This window comes from Typopeltis vanoorti, chromosome 4, assembly GCF_054136105.1.
Source record: "Typopeltis vanoorti isolate ZY-2024b chromosome 4, IOZ_Tvanoo_1.0, whole genome shotgun sequence".
Classification (NCBI taxonomy): domain Eukaryota; kingdom Metazoa; phylum Arthropoda; class Arachnida; order Uropygi; family Thelyphonidae; genus Typopeltis; species Typopeltis vanoorti.
Window position 1 is genome coordinate 52,700,526 of NC_143552.1, and position 24,805 is coordinate 52,725,330.

Below are 24,805 nucleotides of genomic sequence, written 5' to 3' on the forward strand. Positions count from 1 at the left end.
TCTTATACTCGTACATGCAGTAAATAAATCACAGAAATGAACAATTAGTCAACAGCTTCAAGCAAATTATCATAAGATTTCCTTTGAAAGAGCCCTAGCGAGATTAAAAGGCTTAATGAGTTAAGTTTCCGCGGCTTGATATACATCCATGTTTTTTTTTTTGTCTGGCAAGATTTTTTCCCCATTTTATTAACATAAGGAGCAGAAGAATATGTTTTAGGAAACTAGTAAATAAATAAAGTACTTTCTTGAAAAAAAAAAAAAAAAAAAGAGTTGTACGTGGTACTCGCCAGACTTTTCCCAATCCTGTGGCCTCCTATCTTCGAGAGGGTTGCAGCTAATTACTAGGGAGATAATGACGCAAGGTGGTTTCCCGTTGCCTTCCTTGCCGTATGTATTTATGACTGTAGTCGTGTGTGTGTTCACGGGACCGGTTTGCCTCCTATGGGGGAAGAAAAACCCGAGTTTCCGGGAGAAAAAATCCACTACCGCTGTATGAGACCGTCTAACTCACCTTCAGTCGAAAGAGACCAAATAAAGGTTCCTCACGTCTTTAAACGAGAATCGAACCCAGGTCTTTCCGACAAAGAGCTTTGTGTATACCGCCTGAGCTGCGGAAGCTCACAAAAATTTATTCAGCTATGATTTATTTTTTCTTCTTCCCTTTAAGTGTTAAGCTCAATGGGAAGGGCTTTGCATTGCATTATACACGCCTGAAAGGGGGATGTGCTTTGCATTATGGGGCAGATACTAAGGCAAGTGATATGAAGTCATTAGCCTCTATATACAATAGCTCAGATGTGAATATATTTCAGGCGCAAAAATTTGTTTTTGCTTACTTGGGAAAAGGATTAAAACGAAGTATATAAAATTTCTTGGTATCTTTAACATATATATAAACTATACTTTATACGAATTAAATGATGCATGCTTAATGAAATGTATAGGCTTTTTTATTTCTAAATTATCTGGCAAATTTTAGGAAACTATTATGTGATCCCCCCCCCCCCCCAAACAAAAAAAAATACAATAAAGAAGTGGTTCTATTGAAAATTTTTGAATAAAACGAGAATGTTTTCAATTCCCGTGTTTATAAAACGTTAAAGTTCTGTTCTAAAAAAAAAAAAAAAAGAAGTTTATATATATATTAAACACCATTACCAACTTTGCGTAATGATCATTTACGATGTATATCAAATTTGCTTTAATCAGATTACAAGTATAAATTGAAAAGTCTCTCTCAACATTTTTTATCTGAACGTTTATAGTCCGACCATACAAATGAGAGACGAGTCCTTGATGTGTCTTCATATTTCCTCCTACAGTGGCTACACAGCACTGACACTTACTTGCAATTTGTGTTTACCAGAGTAGTAAGTTTTTTTTTAATTTTTATTTATTTATTAGGCGCACAAAGCTATTTCTATCGGCGGTGGTCTCTGTGTGGGAAGGAATGTTATTTACTTTTTTTTTTTTTTTTTTTTTTTTTTTTTTTTTTTTTTTTTTTAATGCCGGTCGATATTGATGGTGTGACCGGTTCAAATATGGAAGGATGATGTCAATGATGCGGAAAGGTCAGGTTTGCTGAGAATTTCAACTAACTCCAATCAATATTGCTGCTGTGATGCTGCAATTAAAAGCGTATGGAAATAATTGATACTGCTTCCGCCGATAATATTTCAAACGGAATCGTTTACAACTCCGCCTATGGTACAAGAAGGTAACATGTTAGATGCCACTAACCTCAATGACGACAAAATCTAATTGAAAAAAAAAATCATGGGACAAATGTCTCAGGAATTATGAATAAGGTGATATACGAGCCGGTGTCCTGAAAGATACTTGCTTTTGTTCCTGTTTTTGAATGTACATTAAAAATAAATAAATAAGTGAAGTCTTCGTGACTACATTTTACAATAATGAATACCAAACACAATAAATAAATAAACACAATAAATAAGGAAACTAGTAATATTTAATATTTACATGTCACTCACTACCATTCATAAAAAAGGTAATTTATTTGCTTATTTCTATTCTAGTTAATGGTACAGTTCGTCGAAGCTTGTACGCATGCGCAATAAACTGAACAAACAGACATAACGAAAAAGTAAACAATAACTTTTGCAGTAACCTGCTTACTAAGGCAGGATTTTCAGCCATTCAGAGTGCGTGCCGCATTAAAAATTTCAATGAAGCCCGTAGCCATTAAGCTATACTGCGGTATTTAGAATTGTAAGATGCTTTCCAGATTCACAAGGAACGCTGTGCATTTAACACTTTACATAAAATCCTATAAAAATAAATAAATAAACAAAAATAAGAGCGTAGGTAGAAGTCGGGTTCATGATAAGTAAATATAATCAATACTTGAAAAAAGATAATTTAATGAAGAAAACATTCATTTTTTACAATATCAATGGGAAACTTGGCAATGCTTTTCCTTGACCAGCTTGTCGATGTTGGAATCAATGTTGGAAGTCGCTATGAGCAGAGTATTCTCGAGATGTTGGTATGTAATCTGAGTTCTTGTCTTGGACTTTACATGCTTCATTCTGGAGAAGAACTGCTCACATCAGTATGTGCTTCCTAACAAAGCGCACATCTTCAAAGCATGCCGGCGAAGATTAGGGAATGCGTCCTCAGAAATGTCTTTGTAAAATGTAAGCAAGGGCACATTGAATAATTTTTCTCTCGAAGAAGAGTTGTTTAGAGGTTCAAGCAGCTCCATTTGTACTGAGCCTGGCATTTCGGCAGCATTGACACTGAAATTTTGCATTGAAAATAAATCTAAAGACTGTTGGTTAAGAAAATCACTAAGTCTCTCTTCGAACTCACTTCGCAACTCGGCCAATTTTGTAGTGTATTCATCAAGAGACGAACAGTTGGACTCAGCGAGAAGCTGAAAATGAGTTAAGTCTTTTTCTTGCGAGTTGTGCCTCCCAAAGTTTGAGCTTGGCCACAAAAACTTTGATGTGATCAAACAGAGTGTGCACCAGTGAATCTTTGGATTGTAGCCGCGTATTTAGATCATTCATATGCAACGAGATGTCGGTCACAAAGGCAAAGTCTGTCATCCACTTCGGATCATTGAATTCCGCAATCGGCTTCCCCCTTGATTTGTATGAACTGCTGTATTTCGCTCCTTAAGGCAAACTCTTTTAAGAACCTTCCCTTTGCTCAACCAACGCACTTCACTATAATAAACCACATCGCCGTGATCCGCTTCACACTCTTGTTTCAAAAACTCTTGGAATTGACGATGATTCAATCCTCTCGCCCTAATAATGTTGACGACAGTCACAAAAACTTTCATGACATTCTCAAATCCGATGGTTTTCGCGCACAAATTCTCCTGGTGGATTAAACAGTGGTAATGGACGAAATCTTTTCCTTCTAGTTCCGGTTTTTTCCTTACCAGCGCAACAAACCCTTCGTTCTTTCCCACCGTAGGGGCACCATCAGTTACCACACCCTCGAGGTTGGTTAAGCTGAGGTCGAAACGCTGGAGCGTTTTCTTGGCGGCTTCGAGAATATCAGTGCCTTTCGTCGCTCCCTTCATAGGTACGAGCGCTAGCAGTTCTTCTGTCACAGTGAATTGTTGATCAATGCCACGGACAAAGATAGCCAGTTGTGCTGTATCCTTCATATCTGTGCTCTCATCTAAAGCAAGTGAATATGATGTAAATTCGGACGACCATTTTTTTAAAGTTCCTTCAATGTCATTGGCAAGTTCTTCGCCTCGTCGTGCTACAAATACCCCAGACAAACTCGGTTTTTTAAACACTTCCTTATTATTTGGGCACAGAATTTCCCAGCAGCGATGAGCCACTCTTTCACAAACTCGACGTCCAAGAAGGCATTTGAATTTTTAGCAATTGTTTCAGTTATTAAATAACTTACTTTGACGCACGCTTCGCTCTCTTCCCTCTGCCTTTTAAACGTACCCTGCTAACATTTTAAATCAATTTGGAGCTGTTCACTTTGTCCACACGCAGCTGCCCTTGAAGGTGAAATTGGACCCATGCTTTGTCTCATGGTGTCGATTTATATTGTATTATTTTAATACTGACACTGACTCACGACAAATTAAACATACTGGCTTATCGTCGAACTGCACAAAAAAGTACAAATTAGCCCGCTTTTCATTAAAAACCCGACAAGAATCACTTGATTTATGTTTTTTACTCGTAGACGTCATAGTGATGAAAGGTGAACCCCCCCCACCCAAAAAGAATGATCCAAAATGCCCGTGTAAAGGTTATTATCCACTGAATATGTCTCACACTAACGAAAAAAAAAAAAAAGTCTAGCAATATAAAACCAATAGGCTATGGCTGACATGATGAACCTGTGTGCGCTTATACACGAATATCACACTGTTCACGACTGACTGACTGTTGAATGACAATTGGCATTAATATCTTTAAAGGGGAAGCAAGATGCTTTTCATATTCCCAGCTATCTGTTGCGGTTACAGTGAGGGTAGAATTTATGAGCAGTTTGCTCGCCCTGCATAGGCATGCAGATTATGCATCGCTACAGGAAGTTAAAATGGCTTTTGGTCTCTTATATTTGAATATATCCGTTTCCTCGTATGCTAAAGCTTGCTGAACTAGATCATTGGAGTGTATGGACGTCTTTAGGAAGAACTTAGTTGCTAAAGATTGTAGAAAAGAGATGTAAGGAATATTTGTATCTTGATGAAGTTGATTGTTTCTAACATACCATGGGGCGTTCAGAATCATTCTCGAGCACTTGTTTTGCACTTGTTGTAGTTTGAGAATGTCGGTATTAGAGGTGTAGCTCCAGGCTGGAGAGGCGTAGGTGATTATAGGGCGAATCGTCATCTGGTATAACTGCAATTTGATTCTGTTGCTTAGCTTGCTGTTTCTATTGATTAGCGGATAGATCTGAGCGATGCCTTTGCGCACATAAACTTGATGTGTTGGTTAAAAGTTAGCTTTTTGTCGAGCATCGCACCAGGTATTTTGTTTCTGTCTGCCAGGGAATTTTAGTATTGAATAGTAATACTCTCCTGCAGGAGATATTGGCTTTTACGTGAAGAGAATGGCTGAACGTTTTTTTGAGGATTTACTTCCAATCTCCATTTGGAGAACCATCCCTCCAACTTTAGAAGATTTTCTTGAAGCATTCTGGTAATGAAGTGTGGTCGGAGAGAGAGATCTAGTTAATATTGCTGTATCATCTGCATATAGGGCCATGATGGATAACACTAGATTGCGCGGGATATCTGACATGTATATAGAAAATAGCAATGGAGCCAGTAGGGATCCCTGCGGCACTCCGGCCAAGATATGGCGCTGAGATGAGGTAGAACCATTGATCTTGCCTTGGATGGATCTGTTCAGTAGATATGATCTGACTAAATGTACCACTTTTAGAGAGAGAGAGATACCGGCTGAGATAAGTTTGTGTAGCAGTCCGAAGTGCCATATTTTGTCAAATGCTTTTGATAGATCTAGAAAAACAGCTCCTGTGCACTGGCGCCAGTTATAGCTGGTAGTAATGTACCACGTTTAGAGAGAGAGAGAGATACCGGCTGAGATAAGTTTGTGTAGCAGTCCGAAGTGCCATATTTTGTCAAATGCTTTTGATAGATCTAGAAAAACAGCTCCTGTGCACTGGCACCAGTTATAGCTGGTGGTAATGTATTCCACAATTCTGTGGATTTGTAGGTTAGCACTATGGTACTGCCGAAAGTCAAACTGCTCTTTGAGAAGGATGTTTAGTTCATTTACTGAAGCTTGAAGTCGTGAGAGGATGACCTTCTCTGCAACCTTACCCAAGTTGGAGATTAGGCTAATTGGACGATAATTGTGGGGAGGTGTGGGTCCTTACCTGGTTTATGAATTGGAATCACATCAGCCTGTTTCCAGATGGAAGAAAAATAGTGAAAAAACCTTACGATGGCATTAATGATTATAGTCAGGAGCACTACAGCTCTACGGGGCAGCAGTATGATGACTGACTGTGAATGAGATCCTCTTGTATTTATATGAAAATAAAGAAGTATCGAGAACCTTCGAGATGTATCTGGAAGGCACTAGACAGCGCACTCGAACGAACTACTGTTTCAGCCATCTACCTGCGACGTTAGTATTAGTACTTAAGTACCGCTTGGCACTAGTAGATGACTGAAGAAGCATGTCTATTTAATATTTATTTTTATAGGATTTTATGTAAAGTATCACATGCACAGCGTTCCTTGAGAATAATCTGGAAAGCATCTTACAATTCTAAATACCGCAGTATGGCTTAGTGGCCCGCGGGCTTCATTGAAATTATTTTTTATTTAATCGCGTTTTAATGTTAAGTAATTATTTTTTCGAAATGACCGGTGGGCTACGGCAAAGAGCTCCGCGGGCCATGCGTTGGAGACCCCTGTTCTAAGGGATAACGTAGAAACACAAAGGCGTTTAGAGCAATTTCCAAATTCGCCAGTGACAGAAACTCGTTAGTGATAGGATTACTGTCATTAAAAAGGCGCACAACTAGGAATTTGTCAGAAGCAGCAAAAACCTAGCTACGCTGTTGCCTCTGAGCGATAATTGTGGCGTTCTTATGATAAACTGGAATAATTTAATAATTTTTTACCATGTACGATATGGCTTCTAAAAATATATATAAATTTAATATAGACTTAGAAAAGGAATTCAGTTTTTATTAAGAAAATAAAATCTGATAATGACCTCGAACTGATATATGCGATATTTACAGAACGTAATTTTCTAAATCTCACAGCGGCTGGTTTCACATCGATCACTATTTTGTCCCTATTTATGTGTTTCTAAACATTTGGTCATCTTAAGCAAGAAAATTATGCTGAAAAATAAGTTAGTTTGAAATTCTCATAATATATACTTGAAAAAAAAAGAAAAAAAAAGAAGAAGAAAAGCTGTTTTTGCTTTGGTCACTAACTACAGGTAATAACTTGGCTTAAATCCATAAGCAAAAATAAAATGGCGATAGTCCATTTGTGGTAGACCGCAACACAATACAATAATAAACAAGTGCAGGTGCATATCATTTGACTATCCGTGCGGTCTGGAAATCAAAAATGATTTCCAGACCGCATCAAAAATGTCGATGAAATTAGAGGTCAGGCGATAATTTTTACTATTTGTTCAAAAAATGATATTCAACCTTACGATAAAGTCAGTCTAAAAAAAAAAAAAAAAGTGAAAAGAAAAGAAATGGGCCGAAGTTAAAATGTTTGTCGAAAGATTCAGTGTTAATAAATTGCTACCGACTCAAAATAAAAGCTCTTCTAATTAAAATAACAATTATTTACGTTTCTGAAACACCCTGTTACTATCAAAATGCTATAAAAAAATATTAGAAAGATAATCTTATATGACTGACTTACTTCTGTTTGGCTTTATTCTGTTGGAAACATCGAACTAGTTAATTCCAGAAATTCCTTTTTTGGTTATCCTGTTACAGACTTAAAACAAATGAGAAGTCCCGAATTATCACTTGTAACTACAATGCATCTTTATATATACTGTACAAATATAAATCTCGTACGAAGTACACAAATACATGCAGTATACAACACAACAAAATATTTCCGTATGCACAACACCAAGCGAAAATAAGACAAATTAATGCATATAAAAAGTAGATAGATGGAGCGCTGATCACACGTTAATTTCACGTAGTTGCAAAAAATAAAAAAATAATTCAATTCAATTAATTACATTAATTACTTTCTTAGTGAAAGGAATTACCGTGTACTGTAGACTGGAAAACACAGTTTAGCTATAATTTAAATAAATTCAGTGAATAACCTTGAAAAAGCATTAGCAGCTTAAGAAAAGGTATTAGCAATTTATTCGTTGTGATTTTTAATTTACAAGAGATATATTAACGTCTATATGTATAATGTTCTATATATATAATGTATAACGTTCAAAAAAGACCGCCATTGCAGGGTGGCGTTACTGTCGCCTCAAAGCTAATTCCAGTTGCAAAATGAAGGCTATGCCAGTGTGTTGCAAAACAGGTGTTCCTGAAGTTATTCGTTTTTGCAAGAAAAAGAGGCTTCACCAAGTGACATTCACCGTGAACTGGTTGTTGTGTATGGTGAAAAGGCGATGTCAAAGAAGTAGGTGTGTTTTGAATTCAATGAATTAAAAGCGGGCCGCCTTGGTCACATTGAAGATCAACATCGAGCTGGCAAGCCTTCATCGAACAAGACAGAATACAACATTCCGCACATTAAGGACATCGTTCTCAAGGACTAGTTAATGAAATTGCACGTGGCGAACTTTAGTAAGTCCGCTGTTTGCGCAATTGTTCACGATGTCCTTGGCTTCCGAAAGATGTGCTTCCGCTGGGCGCTGTGTTCCCTGACAATTCTCAGAGAAGCATAAGATAACACATATGGGGATATGTCTGGAGAATAATGTGTCGCGATACAGCGAAAAAGGAGACGGATTTTCTCGTTCACCTAGTCACAAGAAGCAAAACGTGGGTTCATCACTTTATCCCAGAGAGCAAACAATACTTCGTAAACTGGAATCCTCCACACTCCTAGACATCAAAAATTCAAAACTGTTTCCACTGCCCAAAAAGTCTGGACTGTGGGGGAGATGTGGAATAGTTCCCAACGATTACAGCGCAACCACTCACGAGTGGAGTGTCCAGTGTGTGGAGAAGCATTGTCATGCACCAATATCATGGCGCTTGTCAGCAGTCCTGGTGGTTTGTGTCAATGTTGGCTTTCAGATTGTCCAATGTTGCACAGTAAAGCTCTACATTGATTGTTCTTCCCTTCGACAGGAAGTCCATGAAGAGAATGCCTTACTGTGCAAAGTTGGACAATCTGATAGCCAACATTCGACACAAACGACCAAGACTGCTGACAAGCGCCATGATATTGGTGCATGACAAGGCTTCTTCACACACTGGACATTCCACTCATGAGTGGTTGCGCTGTAATCGTTGGGAACTATGCCACATCTCCCCCACAGTCCAGACTTAGCACTTCAGACTTCCATTTTTCGGTCCTCCCCTCAAGAAACACCTTTCCAGAAGGTATTTCACTACGGATGAGGAAGTTCGATAGGCAGTGAGATATTGGTTACTGAGTGTAAGCAAGGACTTTCAGTACTGGTATTGATATACTTATCAATCGTTGGGACAATTGTATCAATAAATTTGGAGACTTTGTGGAGATGTAGTGCATGTTGACTTATTTCTTGGTGTATAATTTCAACTTCTTATTATTAAATATCCTAGAGAAAAAATATGTTGCCTTACTATTCGGAAAACACTCGTAATAGTGGTTTTGCATCTATAGCGCCAGTCCCCCCCCCACACACACACACAAAGAAAACCCTTATAAGTTGCATTGTAGCTGCTGGTTAGAAGATTATTTTATCTAACCAATTCTTCACCCGGTTCTCGAGATAGTTGATCTCTGGCATAGAAAGTGGAGTTTTCCTCCAGGAAAAAATATTTGTAATCTCATAACTCAAGATAATCGACCTGTAGCATCTGCTTTGGACAACAATATGTGGTGTGTTAGGACCTGACGAGATTACGGCAGTCATCTGCCATACTCTCCACCTCGGATGCCTATTAAAATCATTGATAGCCACAGGCCAGCTATATGAAATGGCTAAAGGTGGGAACTTGAATTATTATTTTTTTTTATATTTTATCCAGTAACGCTGATTAATTCCTCTTAATAAATATAGTAAATGTAAATAATGAAGTACTACTGAATGGAATGTACATAACAAAAGCACAACTAAGATACATTCTTGATAGCATATTATTGATTGATAGACAGCATCTTTTTCATAAGTTTTATTTTAAAAAATATGTAAATGCATGTTTTAATAATAAAATTGATATTATAGTATATATTCCCATACTTTTGTATTGAAATATAACACCCAATAAGATTGGGTATTTTTGAAGAGCATTCATTTGGCTCTATGTTAATCTCTGAAAAGTCTTACTAAACAAAAACATCCTGTTCCTGTTTATAATAAAAAAAAAAAAAATCAGCTAACGCCTTTTTATTCCCCGTATACGGGGAGTAGGCGAGGCCATTTAGCCCTATCTAACTTTTGGAGACTGAGTGGGCAGTTCAATCTCCACTGGTACCAATCAGAGATAGATGGCCCAAGGCTATCACTAATTAAGCGGTACTCAGTGAAGAGAGACGGCTCAAATGTGCCGCCATCTCGTGGTCCCTAAACCTAACACAATATATTTAATGTCTGAAATAATGTGGGTTCTACGGTCGATTTTCTTGAGTTTACAGGACGAAAAACCCAAGTTTCCGGGAGGAAAAACCTGCTTGCCCGTGCCAGAGATCGACTAACTCGGGAACCGGTCGAAAAAAGGCTTAGAAAAATTTCCTCTAGTCGCCGACTAGACTCGAAAGTCTTTCTTCGTGCGGCCAAGGGCGGTGGTTGGCAAACGCCACATCCACTGAGCTACACAGGCTCCTTTAATCGCCACCTTGAAATTATGCTTGAAATATGAATATATTACCGATGTGGTAATAAAACTAAAAAACTAAATTAACAACAATAATTATCATTATGTAATGAATAATGTGAATTTTTCATGTTTTAGCAGTTATTTTTATCCTTTAGGTTAGCCGAGCAAGCTCAGAAGATGGTGGAACGAGGAATACGATTTGAGAATCTTGCACTTGGAGAGAAAAGACCAACCGCTCTTATTCGTCGCTACGGTAACTTGTATGCACAGGCTAGAGTAGATACACTTGATTCACTAGACAGTTTACATGAAATGAGAAATGCTGATGAACTAAAATCGAAACTTCTTTTTTCAGTAGTTGTGGTAAGTTAATTTTCTTAACTTAGTTCCAGAAAGGCAAACCAGACTCATAACAAGAAGTAAACTTAGTTACCATGAAAGCCCTGCCTTTTTCGTAGAGGCTTATCTTAGGATAACAAAATCACACAAAGATGCAATTTTACCAAATAAAAATTCTCTTAATCCTTTTATTTGAAAGACAGCGCCTTTTCATAAAAGTTTTATTTTAAAAATATGTAAATACATGTTATAATATAAAAAGTAATAATAATGGATAAATTCTCATACTTTTTTCTTCAAAGCAGGTAAAAAAAGCAGATACTTTTCACAAAAGTTAAGGCTAACTGACTTTGTCCACTACCCAAAGGAAGTAGACAAAGCCAATTAGCATCTTTTTAAGGGTTGAAGAAGCCAAACTCCACCCTTAACTATCACTGACGGCTGACCGAAAGTTATCAATGATTTTAATAGACATCTGACGAGGTGTATTTGCAGGCAACTTGCCGTTATCTTCTTTCCCTATTATTGCCTGAAAGAATGGGTTCTATTGCCGATTGTTTTATCTGTGGGATTTAAAACCAGAGTTGCCTGAAAAAAATTAATAATAATAATAATAATAATAATAATAATAATAATAATAATAATATTATTATTATTATTATTATTATTATTATTATTATTATTACGGGCAACTCCAAGGAATCCATAGACTCATCGAGGGAGGCGCTAACATCATGTCAAGAACAACTATTAGACATTCACACAGTATCTTTCGTACTTCACTTTGAACTCATTTACAGTCATGGCACCCACAACAGACTCTGACAGCTTATTCCACTCATTCACCACTCTCCAAGTAAAAAACCTAGTTCTAACACTCTTGCTAACCACACTCTTGCCCAGCTTCCATGTATGGCCCCTAGTCCTGCTGCCACCAGTCCTATTCTCAAAAATATCTTCTGAATTAATCTGATAGAAACCTTTCAGTAATTTGAATGCTCAATCATATCACCCCTTTTCTGCATATCAACCAATTTCTGCAATCCAAAAATCTTCAACCTGTTCTCATAAGGTTCATTCCATAGACCTGCTATCATCTTGGTCACCCGTCTCTGGATCCTCACCACCTCCTCCCCATCCAGAAGAAACCCTGGCGCCCATATCTGGGCACAGTGGTCTAGATAGGGTCTTATCGAGGCCCGATAGAGAGGAACAATAACCTGTTTGTCTCTGCTTGTTAAAGTATTTTTCAGCAACCAAGTGATTTGATGAGCTGATTTAGCCTCTTTTGTGATGTGTCCGCTAAACTTCAACTCCCTAATCCATCAACACTCCCAAATCCCTGGCCTCGTCAATCGCCTGGAGCACAGTTCCACCAATGTGATATACTGCTGCTAATCTTTTCACCCCAAAATGCACAACCTTACACTTTGCCACATTAAATTGATATCCTTTCTCCTTAGCCCAGTCCTCCAAACTATCCAAATCATCCTGTAAAATTTTGACATCCTGTGCACTCACTATTGCTCTACCCAACTTCGCATTATCAGCAAACAAATGAACAGTTCGTCTCAGATCATTTCCTATATCGTTAATGAACAAATTGAACAGTAATGATCCAAGAACACAACCCTGCGGTACACCACTAATCACAGGCCATCTTTTGGACTCTACTCCTGAATCACCCACTCTCTGATATCTCAATCAACCACCCTCCTATCCATCTCACCAATCCTATATCCATCCCCAATATGCTGCAGTTTACTGATTAGAATTCCATGTGGTATCCTGTCAAAGGCCCTAGCAAGGTCCAGTAGAATCACTGTAAACCCATTACCTTATCCAGTTCAGTAGTCACTGTGTTATAAAACGTAAGCAAGTTACTGAGCATGATCTACCCTTCACAAAACCAAGCTGTTTCCATACAGCATCCCATTTTATTCTATCCAATGCTGTATTTTCCTCTATTTTCTGACCATTTTCTCCAAGAGCTAGACAACGTTTCCTGATATGGTGATCGGTCGGTAATTTTCAACAGCAGTCTTGGAACCTCATTTATGCCAATTTTCCCCTCTTTCCACCCCCTTGGGACTAACCCAGACCCGAGACTCAAATTAAACAAAATGGTCAAGAGCATTGACAATTCTTTAGCCGCTTCACGTACGACACGAGCTGGTATACCATCCAATCCCACAGATGTATTGATATTGAGGTTTTATAATAGACTATTCTCCACGTTATTCACCACAATTCCCGTATAAGCTGTTGGTTCTTTCATTCCTGCAATGTCACCACCTGGATGATATGCTCTTGCAAAGTGTTACCTTCCTACCATCAGCATTCTTTAAAATCATTCTGCCATATACATTTTTTTTTACTTGCAACATATCGAAAAAACTGTTTGGGATTCTCTTTAGCCTGCATAGGTAACGTTCTTTCATAATCCGCTTTTGCTTTTCTTACCACACTCGTCATCCTTCTGGCCTGCGCTTTATACCGTTCATGTGCCTGCCATTCACCTTTCTCCTTAAATTCCCTCCATAGTTGTTTCTTTTTTTGCAGCTCAAGCTTAATGGTGTTATTCATCCATTTAACCCCTACTTGATTTATTATTCGGACTCTAGGTATACAGTCAGCCATTGCCTCCTGCAAATACTTCTTAACCACCTCCCATGCACTATCAACATCCAGCCCTTCCAGTTTTAATGCCATGGCACTGAACCAATCAAACTCCTAAGCTTGTCATACTTACCAGCCCGATAATTCCACATGTACCCTGTCTTAATTGTAAATTGCACATCTTTAGCCACCTCCCAAGTCAAGACCCTATGATCTCTCACTAGTTGGTGGCAACGTGGTCATATTCGTTACTGCCAAATTCTCAGATGCAATTACTAAGTCAAGCACTCTCTGACCCCTAGTATTTTCCATTACATGCTGTCGCAGATAGTTATCCCTTAATAACTGAATAAAATCCAGTTCCCTCCTCACATGTGTCATGTCCTCCTTCCAATCAATGTTACCATAGTTGAAATCTCCCATAATAATTACCCTCCTTCCACTCATTTCTTCTATTTGCTTATGCATACTATCTCCACCATCTATTCCATCACCTGGTCGATAGCAGCACCCAATTGTATATTTTGTTCTGCTAGCCTCAATCTCACACCAAATAACCTCAAATGTGCTCTTTTCTCTAACCTGCAGTTCAACTTCTATTCTCCTTGGCTGCAGCTCATCAGCCATCATCAATAACACTCCTCCCCCATTTTATTTTCCCTGTCACTCCTGAACACACTATACCTCTCACATTCAATCCTACTAGCTATATCATCTTCTGTTATCCATATTTCACTAATGCCAATAACCCGTGGCCTGGAAGTGCCAACCAAGAGCCAAAAATTCTTCCTCCTTGTTCCTAATACTTCTGGCATTAGTATACATGAATTGCAGAAGCCCATTTTTCCCATCCCTATTTTGATGCCTTATACTAACTATCCCATTCTAATTTGTTGTCCTTCGTACTCGCTCGGGCATATTACACATATTCATACGCTCAATTGACTCCCTAAAATCTGCATATCTACTCCCCCCCCTTAATAACTCTAGTTTCCCTGATTCTGCACATCCACTTCCACTTCATTCAACAACACCTTTTCAAGTCTCCGTACACCAAATCCATCCGAATGCAAACCATCCATCTCATATAAATCCTTTCGCCCATCGATTTCAAAACATTTTAGAGTCTCACATAAGAATGCTTCTCGTTTTCATTGGCATAAAAAACTAGAATCATTCGATTTTTTCCTTAAATTAAGTAGGCGCTTCTATCTCAGTAAGTAACGAAAATATCTCCGAGGAAACACCTGGTTTCGAATGCCGTTTAGAAAGCGAATCTTTAGAAAGGGTTTTTTTAAATGAAAGTGAATTAGCCAGCTTTATACCGTGTAACCAGGTTTTTCATTTCCTAAAATAGGCAAACCAGTGAGAACATACATAGCTGTTTTTGAAAAGAAGTCAACATATCATGCCATGTAAAAAGTCACGTGTTTGTAGCCAGTATAAATCGGAAGAATATGATGCTCCCAATTCAGCCCAACTGTATCCGTGTGAAATGGCTGCCATAAGGGAACTGACTGAGTCTGAAAGCGGCATTGTGATAGGATGTCATGTTGTAGGCCTATCTCTTTGGCAAATTGTTGGAAATTTTGCCATCCCAGGTCAACAATTAATATGGAAGCGCAGGTAATTAAGTGCAAGTGATGCTCGCAGTGGACGCCCCACCAATTTTACAGAATGTGACCATATAATGCTGCGACGGATAATATGTAAAAACCGTCATTCGTCGGCCAACACGTTGTAAGCGGAGTTTCAGGCATCGATTGGAACATGTATCTGCACAAAACATTCAGAACCGAGGCTCACAACCTGGGTTTCCATGATAGGCCCGCAAGATGCAAGTATCATATTACCCGAACCAACATGGAGTGTCGTCTTCAGTGGTGCAAAGAGCATTCAACTCTGAGAGGTATCTGAACATTCTGGACAATGCAATGCTTCGTACTTTGCGGCGTTTCTATGATACTGACCATTGTCCCTTTCGGAGAGTTTACCGCATTATAAAGCTGTTGGTGTAGTCGTAACTGCGTGATTTATGGACATGAACATCACCACACTTTACTGGCCTCCACAGAGCCCTGATCTGAACCCAACTGAACATCTGTGGGATGAAATGGAGCGTGGAGTGAGGTCAAAGGACGTCCACTCCATAACAATCAGGATCTTATTACCTGCCTACAAGAAAAACGGTTCAAAATTCCCATTGATCGTTATCGTACGCTTGTGGAAAGTATGCCTCGTAGGACTGCTGTATTCATCGCGGTGAAAGGAGATCCTGCATCTTATTAAAGTGGGTTCCATGGCTGTTTGTTCCTCACACTTTGACTGTGCAATCTTTACTTTACAGATTAGTTAATGCTAGATGTTAGCGCATTTTGATATTTAATTTATCAATTTAATTTAATTAATTTAATTTATGCTGATTTAAAAGTGCACTTAAATTACAAATTCAATTCCAGTCACCGAATAGAGGAGCATTTTCTAGGAACCCTTTTCAGCCGATTCCAAATTTCAAGTAGAGGTTATACTCTCGGAAAAAACTTTCTTTTTTTTAAAAAAAATACTGCAACTCAGCAAACTCGACCATAAAATATACACAAATCCATATATGAATATTAGGTAAAATTAGAGGACTTATTATCTAAAATTCAATGGAGTAAGCACTTAATCTAGATCTAGGTTGTAGTCAGGCGAAACTAGCTGCTTTCAAATTAAAGTGAGAGAGAGAGAGAGAGAGATTAAAAAATGCGGGGGAGATGTAAACCAGTAAACATGCAAATCATGCGAACGATTTGCATGTTTACTGGTTTACATCTCTCAACTTTTTAATAAAAGAATTACATTCATTTATAAACATAAAGAGAATCAATGTTATACTGATTTAAATTTACTATACACTGCTTGTTTTAAATTTTCATCTTAATCCATCCCAATTATATTTATCAAGGAAATGGATGAATGATACCTTTGTCTTCTAACACATCGCCTAAATTAAATCTAAATGTTAATTTTAAAATTAGCGTTTATAGCTGTGAAATATAAATAATCACTTTGCTAATAGTATTTTAAAATACGTGTTTTAAAATTAGTGGTAGCATTAACTAATAAATTAACATTAACTCATTGATTTTACTTCTCTAGCTGGCTTTTCGTTCGATCCACAATTCCATTTGTGATATTAGAAACCATATACGGGAAGTTCTACAGATTCCGCACAAAGAAGTAGACATAGAAAAATATTCAACAGATTTGGCTATCAGAGATTTAGAGAACAGTATCAGTTATTACATAAGGAGTGCTGTGGATAGATTTGATGTTCGAAGGAATGTGGAGGTTGGTATTTACTTTATTATACTGGAATCGATATGGAATTTCTTACCGAATAACAGATTCATTTTTCCTTCTTTCTTCTGAGCGAAAATATTACTATGTATATTTCCTATCATTTAAATAGCATCTTATTCAAATTACAGAAATGAAAATTACGATTTCATTTAACAAATGAACACGATTTTAGAACGTTCTCGAAATAAAAGAAATGGAAGCTCTACATGCTGTACACATCAAGTAAATATCGTCCATAATACATGATAGAAAAAAAGAGTGGAAGACCAAAGAAAACCAGAACTTTGATTTCCGAATGATTTGGTTACTATAAAACGATCGATATACACCCACTGGAAGGTATCTATAATAGTTGCTTTAAATTAATGGACCCTAGCCCATATAATAGCCTCCGTAGCTCAGTCGGTATAGACGAAACCCTTTGGTTGGAAAGACCTGGGTTCAATTCCCATCCAAACATGAGGAACCTTTAGCTGGTCTCTTTCGATTAAAGGTGAATTAGCCGGTCTCATACGGGGAATGGGATTTTTTCACCCGGAAACCGGGGTTTTTCGTCCCCCCAGAACAGGCAAACCGGCCCCATGAACACACGTATCTACAGACATAGGACACACAGGGAAGCATAAGGCTAACCGACTTATCCTCGAAGTGGTCTCGGTTTCAAATCGTAGTAGGCCATGCCTAATACGAATGTAGGGCCACTAGACCTAATAGGAGAAAGGAGGAGGAGTAAACCATATAATGGTATAGCAATCGTTTGCATAATTGTGCAGAAACTGTCAAAAGCAACTGACACACAAGATTAGTAACTGGTAATCCACAGCTTGAGATTTTCACTTTTCATTACACACTCATTATTCCTAATAATCGTTTGGTTGAGATCTTAATGTGTCTGTATTCGAAATTTGGTTTATTCTCAATTTTTGTAATTAATTTTTACTTTTCTTCTCCCAAATAATAGGTTTCTAAGATCCCACTATTTAGCATACAGTTTCACTAATTACACCCACTCCTGGCGAAAACCTAAGCTGTCCTCTTTTAATCAGATTTAGTAATCCGATTAGTTAATTCATAAATAGACGTATGAATGTGAACATGAACAAAATGAAGGATAGAGTGCTGTATGGAGACTCGTTAGTACGAGGTGTGTTAGTAGAGGATTTGACAAAATCGTACCAACCTGGTGCGACCATAAAGGACGTAACTGCGTCTATTAGAGAGCAAAAGGAAAGGGTGAAAGAAATGATTGTTGTGGCAGGTACGAATGATTTGAAAGGAGATAAAATGGACATGATAGAAGACCTGAATGAATTGTTTGAGGCAGCAAAAGAAAAGAGTGAGAGAGTTAGAATGATTAGTCTTTTGCCACGGTATGACAGTGAAATGTTTAAAAGGAGGGCTATAATTGCAAATGACTTTATGCGTGGGTTATGTATGACGAGTGGTGTGGAATTTGTGGATGTGTGGAGTGAGTTTGATGGGCGAAAGGATCTATATAAGATGGATGGCTTGCATTTGAATGGTTACGGTGTAAGAAGACTTGAGAAAGTGTTGCTGAATGTAGTGGATGTGCAAATTCAGGGAAACTAGATTTGTTAGGGGGGGTGGGTAGAGATACAGTCCTTATGGAGGCAGTTGAATGTAAGAATGAATATAATATGCCAGAGCAAATAAGGACAACAAATCAGAGTGGGATAGTTAATATAAGGCATCAAGGTAGGGTTGGGGCTAATGGGGGTCTTAAATTCATGTACACTAATACTAGGAGTATTAGGAACAAGAAGGAAGAGTTTTTGGCCATGGTTGGCACTTCCAGACCACAGGTTATAGGTATTAGTGAAACATGGCTGACTGTAGATGATATAACTAGTGGGATTGAATGTGATGGCTATAGTGTGTTCAGGAATGACAGAGAGAATAAAATGGGGGGAGGAGTATTGTTGATGATAGCTGATGAGCTCCAGCCAAGGAGAATAGAAGTTGAATTGCAGGATAGAGAAAAGAGCACATTTGAGGCCATTTGGTGTGAGATTGTGGCTAGCAGAACTAAATATACAATTGGGTGCTGCTATAGACCAGGTGATGGAAAAGATGGTGGTGACAGTATGCACAAGCAAATAGAAGAAATGGGTGGAAGGAGGGTGATTATTATGGGAGATTTCAACTACGGTCGCATTGATTGGAGTGAGGAGAGGACACACGGGAGGAAGGAACTGGATTTTATGCGGTTATTAAGGGATAACTATCTGCGACAGCATGTAATGGAAAATACTAGGGGTCAGAGAGTGCTTGACCTAGTAATTACATCTGAGGATTTGGCTGTAACAAATATGACCACATTGCCACCAATCGGTGAGAGTGATCATAGGGTCTTGACTTGGGAGGTGGCTAAAGGTGTAGAATTTTCAATTAAGACAGGGTACATGTGGAATTATCGGGCGGGAAAGTATGACAAGCTTAGGAGTTTGATTGGTTCAGTGCCATGGCATGTACAACTGCAAGGACTAGAAGTTGATAGTGCATGGGAGGTAGTTAAGAAGTGCTTGCATGAAGCAATGGCTGACTCTATACCTAGAGTCCGAATAATAAATCAAGTAGGGGTTAAATGGATGAATAACACCATTAAGCTTGAGTTGCAAAAAAAGAAACAACTATGGAGGGAATTTAAGGAAAAGGGTGACCGGCAGGCACATGAACGGTATAAAGCGCAGGCCAGAAGGGTGACGAGTGTGGTAAGAAAAGCAAAAAAGGATTACGAAAGAACATTGGCCATGCAGGCTAAACAGAATCCTAAACAGTTTTTTAGATATGTAGCAAGTAAAAGGAAAAATGTACATGGCAGATTGATTTTAAAGAATGCCGATGGTAGGGAGGTAACTGAATCAGTTGAGATAGTTGAGTTACTGAGTGAGCACTTTGCAAAAGTATATCATCAAGGTGGTGACATTGCAGAAACGAATAAACCAGTAGATTATACGGGAATTGTGGTTAATGAAGTGGAGGTGAGTAGTCTATTGCATAACCTCAATTTCAATACATCTGTGGGATTGGATGGTATACCAGCTCGTGTTGTACGAGAAGCAGCTAAAGAATTGTCAGTACCCTTGACCATTTTGTTTAATTTGAGTCTCGGGTCTGGGTTAGTCCCGAGCGGGTGGAAAGAGGGGAAAATAGTTCCACTGCATAAAGGTGGTTCCAAGACTGCTGTTGTAAATTACCGACCGATTAGCATATCAGGAATCATTGTAAAGGTCTTAGAGAAAATAGTCAAAAGGAAAATACAAGATTGGATTGAAGAAAATGGGATACTGTATCGGGGACAGCATGGTTTTGTGAAGGGTAGGTCATGCCTCAGTAACTTGCTCACGTATTATAACACAGTGACGGCTGAACTGGATAAGGGTAATGGGTTTACGGTGATTCTACTGGACCTTGCCAAGGCCTTTGACAGGATTCCACATGGAATTCTAATCAGTAAATCGCAGCATATGGGAATGGACATAGGGTTGGTGAGATGGATAGGAGGGTGGTTGACGGAGAGATATCAGAGAGTGGTTTACTCGGGAGTAGAGTCCACAAGACGGCCTGTGACTAGTGTGCCACAAGGATCTGTTCTTGGACCAATGCTGTTTAATTTGTTCATAAATGATATAGGAAATGATCTGAGAGGAACAGTTCATTTGTTTGCGGATGATGCGAAGTTGGGTAGGGCAATAGTGAATGCAGATGACGTCAAAATTTTGCAGGATGATTTGGATAGATTGGAGGTTTGGGCTAAGGAGAATGGATGTCAGTTTAATGTGGCAAAATGTAAGGTTATGCATTTTGGGGTGAAAAGATTGGCGGCAGTTTACTGCATTGGTGGAACCGTGCTCCAGGAAATTGATGAGGCACGAGATTTAGGAGTGTTGGTGGATAGGGAATTGAAATTTAGGGGATACATTGCAAAAGTGACCAAAACAGCTCATCAAATCACTTGGTTGCTGAAGAATACGTTGACAAGCAGAGACAAGCAGGTTATTGTTCCTCTGTATCGAGCCTTGATAAGACCCTATCTAGACTACTGTGCTCAGATTTGGTCACCTAGGTTTCTTCTTGATGGGGAGGATGTGGAGAGGATCCAGAGGCGAGTGACCAAGATGATAGCAGGTCTGTGGAATGAACCGTATGAGAACAGGTTGAGGATTTGTGAGTTGCAAAAATTGGTTGATAGGCGGAGGAGGGGAGATATGATTGAGACATTCAAATTACTGAAGGGTTTCTATAAAATTAATTCAGAAGATATTTTTGAGAACAGGGCTGGTTGTGGGAGGACTAGGGGACATCCATGGAAACTGGGCAAAAGTGTGGTTAGTAAAGGTGTTAGAGCTGGGTTCTTTACTTTTAGAGTAGTGAATGAGTGGAATGCGCTCCCTGAGTCTGTAGTGGATGCTGTGACAGTGAATGAGTTTAAGGCGAGGTATGATAGATACTGTATGAATGTCAGATAGTAGTAATGAATATGATTTGGGGCCTCCTTCGATGAGTCTAATGACTCCCTGGAGTTGCCCGTAATAATAGTAATAATAATAATAATAGTAATAACTATTATTAAAACTCAGTACAAGATTGTTGTATACATATATAATTAATTAAAAGACTACATTTGTATAATACTTCATCTCTTTTTTCTTTTCAGGAAGTGCTTACCCAAATTTATGCTACCCTTTATGATTATCCTTGCTTAAAAAACTGTGAAGGTTTAAGGCAGTATGTCAAGGACTGTGTCCAACTGGCCTGGTGCTTAGCTAATCAAAATCCACCATTCGTCATAGAGTATGAGACACGAAAATTCAGAAGAGATATGCATGTACGTTTCCACACATCAAACCAGCTGACGAATGATATCAAGACATACCTCTGGCCATCTCTGTTAGAAGGGAAAAATGGTCCTTGTGTCCATAAGGGAGTAGTAATTACGTAACAGTCTGTGGATTTCTTGATGACGAGAAAAAATCCCCACAATCCACCTTGTATATTAGGTACACCGTATTTTTGTGCCACTAGAATTCTATATAAATTTTTTGTTCGATGACGTCTTTTTTCTATAGAAAAACACGAACTCAATGGTCTCATACATTCATTAATCAACTGATTAATGTTTTAGCATAATAACAGTACTATTATTTAATACTTTATTTTTTGTAAATAAGCATTGTGTATTTTATCGTATATTCGACTCTTAAAACAATGTTTTATATGACGATCCCTTGTAGTATTTTAGCCGGGGATGGAAATTTCTTTCAAGATCCCTATACAAAGAAGCGAGAGAGATGGAAAGTTTTCTGCATAAAAAAAAATTAATTACAAGAATTTTTAAAATTCAAAGGTCCGCCATAATTATTCGTAACTTGCCTTCTGGAACTCACGTGAGTTCATATTTGTATTCTGTATTTAATTTTTTATAAATGTATTTATGTTGTATATTGATGAATTTCGTCGAAGTCACTGCAATAAAAGTTCATAAATGTGTCACTTCTGCTTTATTCGAAGTATTATTCAAAATAATTGATAACTTATAACATTATTTATAACAGTTATAAACAGATATCTGTACCATTATTCCATTATTAAATTGTTTGATCCACTGCTATTTAATTTGTACATCAATCATATACGATATGATCTGACTGCAAATGTTCAAATGTTTGCAGACGATGAAAAATTATGCAAAACGATAGTCAATGAAGATGATGAAATTTTACAGGATGATTTAAATAGACTTGTAGTATGGTCAAAGGAGAATGGATGTCAATTTAATGTGATTAAGAGTATGGCTATATATTTTGGAGAAAAGATTACTAGCTGTGTACCATACTGATGGAACTGTAGTACAGAAAATTGATGCAGCCAAGGATTTGACAGTGTTGGTGGCTGGAGAGTTGAAGTTCTGAGGACATATTGCAAAAGTGGCTAAAAACAGCACATCAGCTATTGTTCCTCTTTATAAAGCTTTGATAGGGCCTCATCTGGATTATTGCGCACCTATCTGGTCGCTTTGATTTCTTGGAGATGTAGAATAGGTGCAACGGGCGAGTGACCAAGAAGGTGGCAGATCTGTGGGATGATCCATATGAGAAATGATTGAGAATTTGTGGATTACATCAGCTTGTTAATAGACAGATATGGGAGAGAATATGACAGAGACAAATAAGCTTAAGGGTTTCATAGTTGATGGGGAGAAACTATTTTAATATATGATTAATATGAGGAAAACCCAGGGATCTTCCGTGGGAATTAAGTAAAAGCGTCGTGAGTACAAAGAAAAATATGACAAGTATTGTACAGGTAATGATGGTGGGTGTCGATGTAGTGGACCACCCGCGATGAATCTGTGAACTCCATGGAAGGAAGGCCCACAAAATAATAACAATAATAATAAATGTCGTGTTCAAGCTGATTTTATGAAAATAATTATATTAAAATTAATGTATGCTATTAATTAGAACTGCTAAGTGTGAACAGTGACAGCAGAAGAAAAAAAATAGACACTTACAAGCAATAAGTCAGAGCCTCTGCAAGTGGATTGCTAGGAGACACGAAAGTAGTAATAATACTCTTCATGTATAGCTATATGGGTGAGAAAGGAAAATGGGTCATTTTAAATATTATTATATAATTAAACATAGAAAGTTTTATTAATTGGATTATTATATTACATGAACACATTTTCACTTTAAGTATAAATAATATTTATTAGTTTAATCGAGACATGCATGTTAGGAATAGTATAATATTTAAATAAGAGTATCACACATGTAAAATAAAACTAAATAGAATGTATTACTTTTATATATTTTGCTCAATTTATCATGAACTTCATTCAAGGAGAAGGGCAGAAGGATTGGCTACAACATGTAAATTATGAGCACAAGAATGAGTAATACAACATGCGTATACTCCCATGTGTCTCGATCGCAGCTGTACAAGAAGGAAACACAATTAGATGACCAGAAATGTAAGTATAGTTGTAAAACATTTACGAAAAATTAACAGCAATAACTTCCCTAAACTTAGAGATATGCATACAGTCTGTTCGATTACGGTTAGGAAGGTGATAGGATTTAACACGATTTAAGAAATAGACGACAAATTTAAACCTACCGGAGTGTACATTCTTAGTATGGTGCCAATGAACTCTGTGTCTAGTGTCAATGGTATGAAAAGAAGAGCTTGAACCTTCGGATTTCAAAAATCATATGTGATCTTCATGTTCTTTGATTCTAATCGTGGCGGAACAGACAGTCTTGTCCTAAGTAGCAAAGATGAAAATAACGGGGTATTTGTTAATCACCGGGTAAGGATAGAAGGGGACATATATTTGCTTAGCGATAAGAAAGAAGACAACTTTCCGTAGCGCAATTGGAAGAACAATGGTACATTGCGCCCTTCGATTGGAAACGGCCTAAGTTCGATTCTCGTCGCGACGGGAGGAATCTTTATCTGGACGATTTCAATCGAAGGTGAGTTAGCCGATCTCATACGGAGGTAGCAGGGCTTTTTCTCCCGGAAACTCGGGTTTTTCATCCAGCATACAGACAAATCAGCCCTTCAGAACAAACGCAATTTACAGACAAAAAATACTAGTTGTGGTAGTGGTGGAGGTGGGCGGAATATGGCGTTGATGGAGATGATTCGTAGTAGAGGTTCGGTGTAGTGGTTGAGGGAGTTGTAGGTGTCCTCCCGCGATGAGTCTTCGGACTCCTTGGAGGTGTCACGAATAATAATAATAATAATAACTTCCGAGCTGATTTGAAAGTAATATACAGAGGTCCTCGTTATTTGTTCAGATGTTGCTTTAAGAAATGATATTCTGATTCTTTTAAAATCAGATTGAATCTGAGAGGATGATAATTGTCAATTATTTCGTGTATCGAGGTTTCGCTATATCCATTAATTAATAGAGTGAGTTTTATTTTATTTACTTTTTCTAATATAACACTCAGAATAAAAAAAAATGTGCGTGCTCATTGCACAT

The 24,805-nt window shown here is 38.0% G+C and overlaps 1 protein-coding gene across 1 annotated transcript in view; it reads left to right on the forward strand.

Annotated features, from left to right (window-relative positions):
- The window catches only part of LOC150107301 (uncharacterized), a 76,167-nt gene extending 54,289 nt beyond the window's left edge, over positions 1–21,878 (forward strand). Inside the window, exons 4-6 of the mRNA XM_090391776.1 lie at positions 10,641–10,848; positions 16,585–16,776; positions 21,467–21,878. Of these exons, the coding sequence (XP_090247902.1) occupies positions 10,641–10,848; positions 16,585–16,776; positions 21,467–21,751 (685 nt within the window). The 3' untranslated portion in view covers positions 21,752–21,878. The remainder of the gene's footprint in view (positions 1–10,640; positions 10,849–16,584; positions 16,777–21,466) is intronic.
- Positions 21,879–24,805: the final 2,927 nt, after the last annotated feature.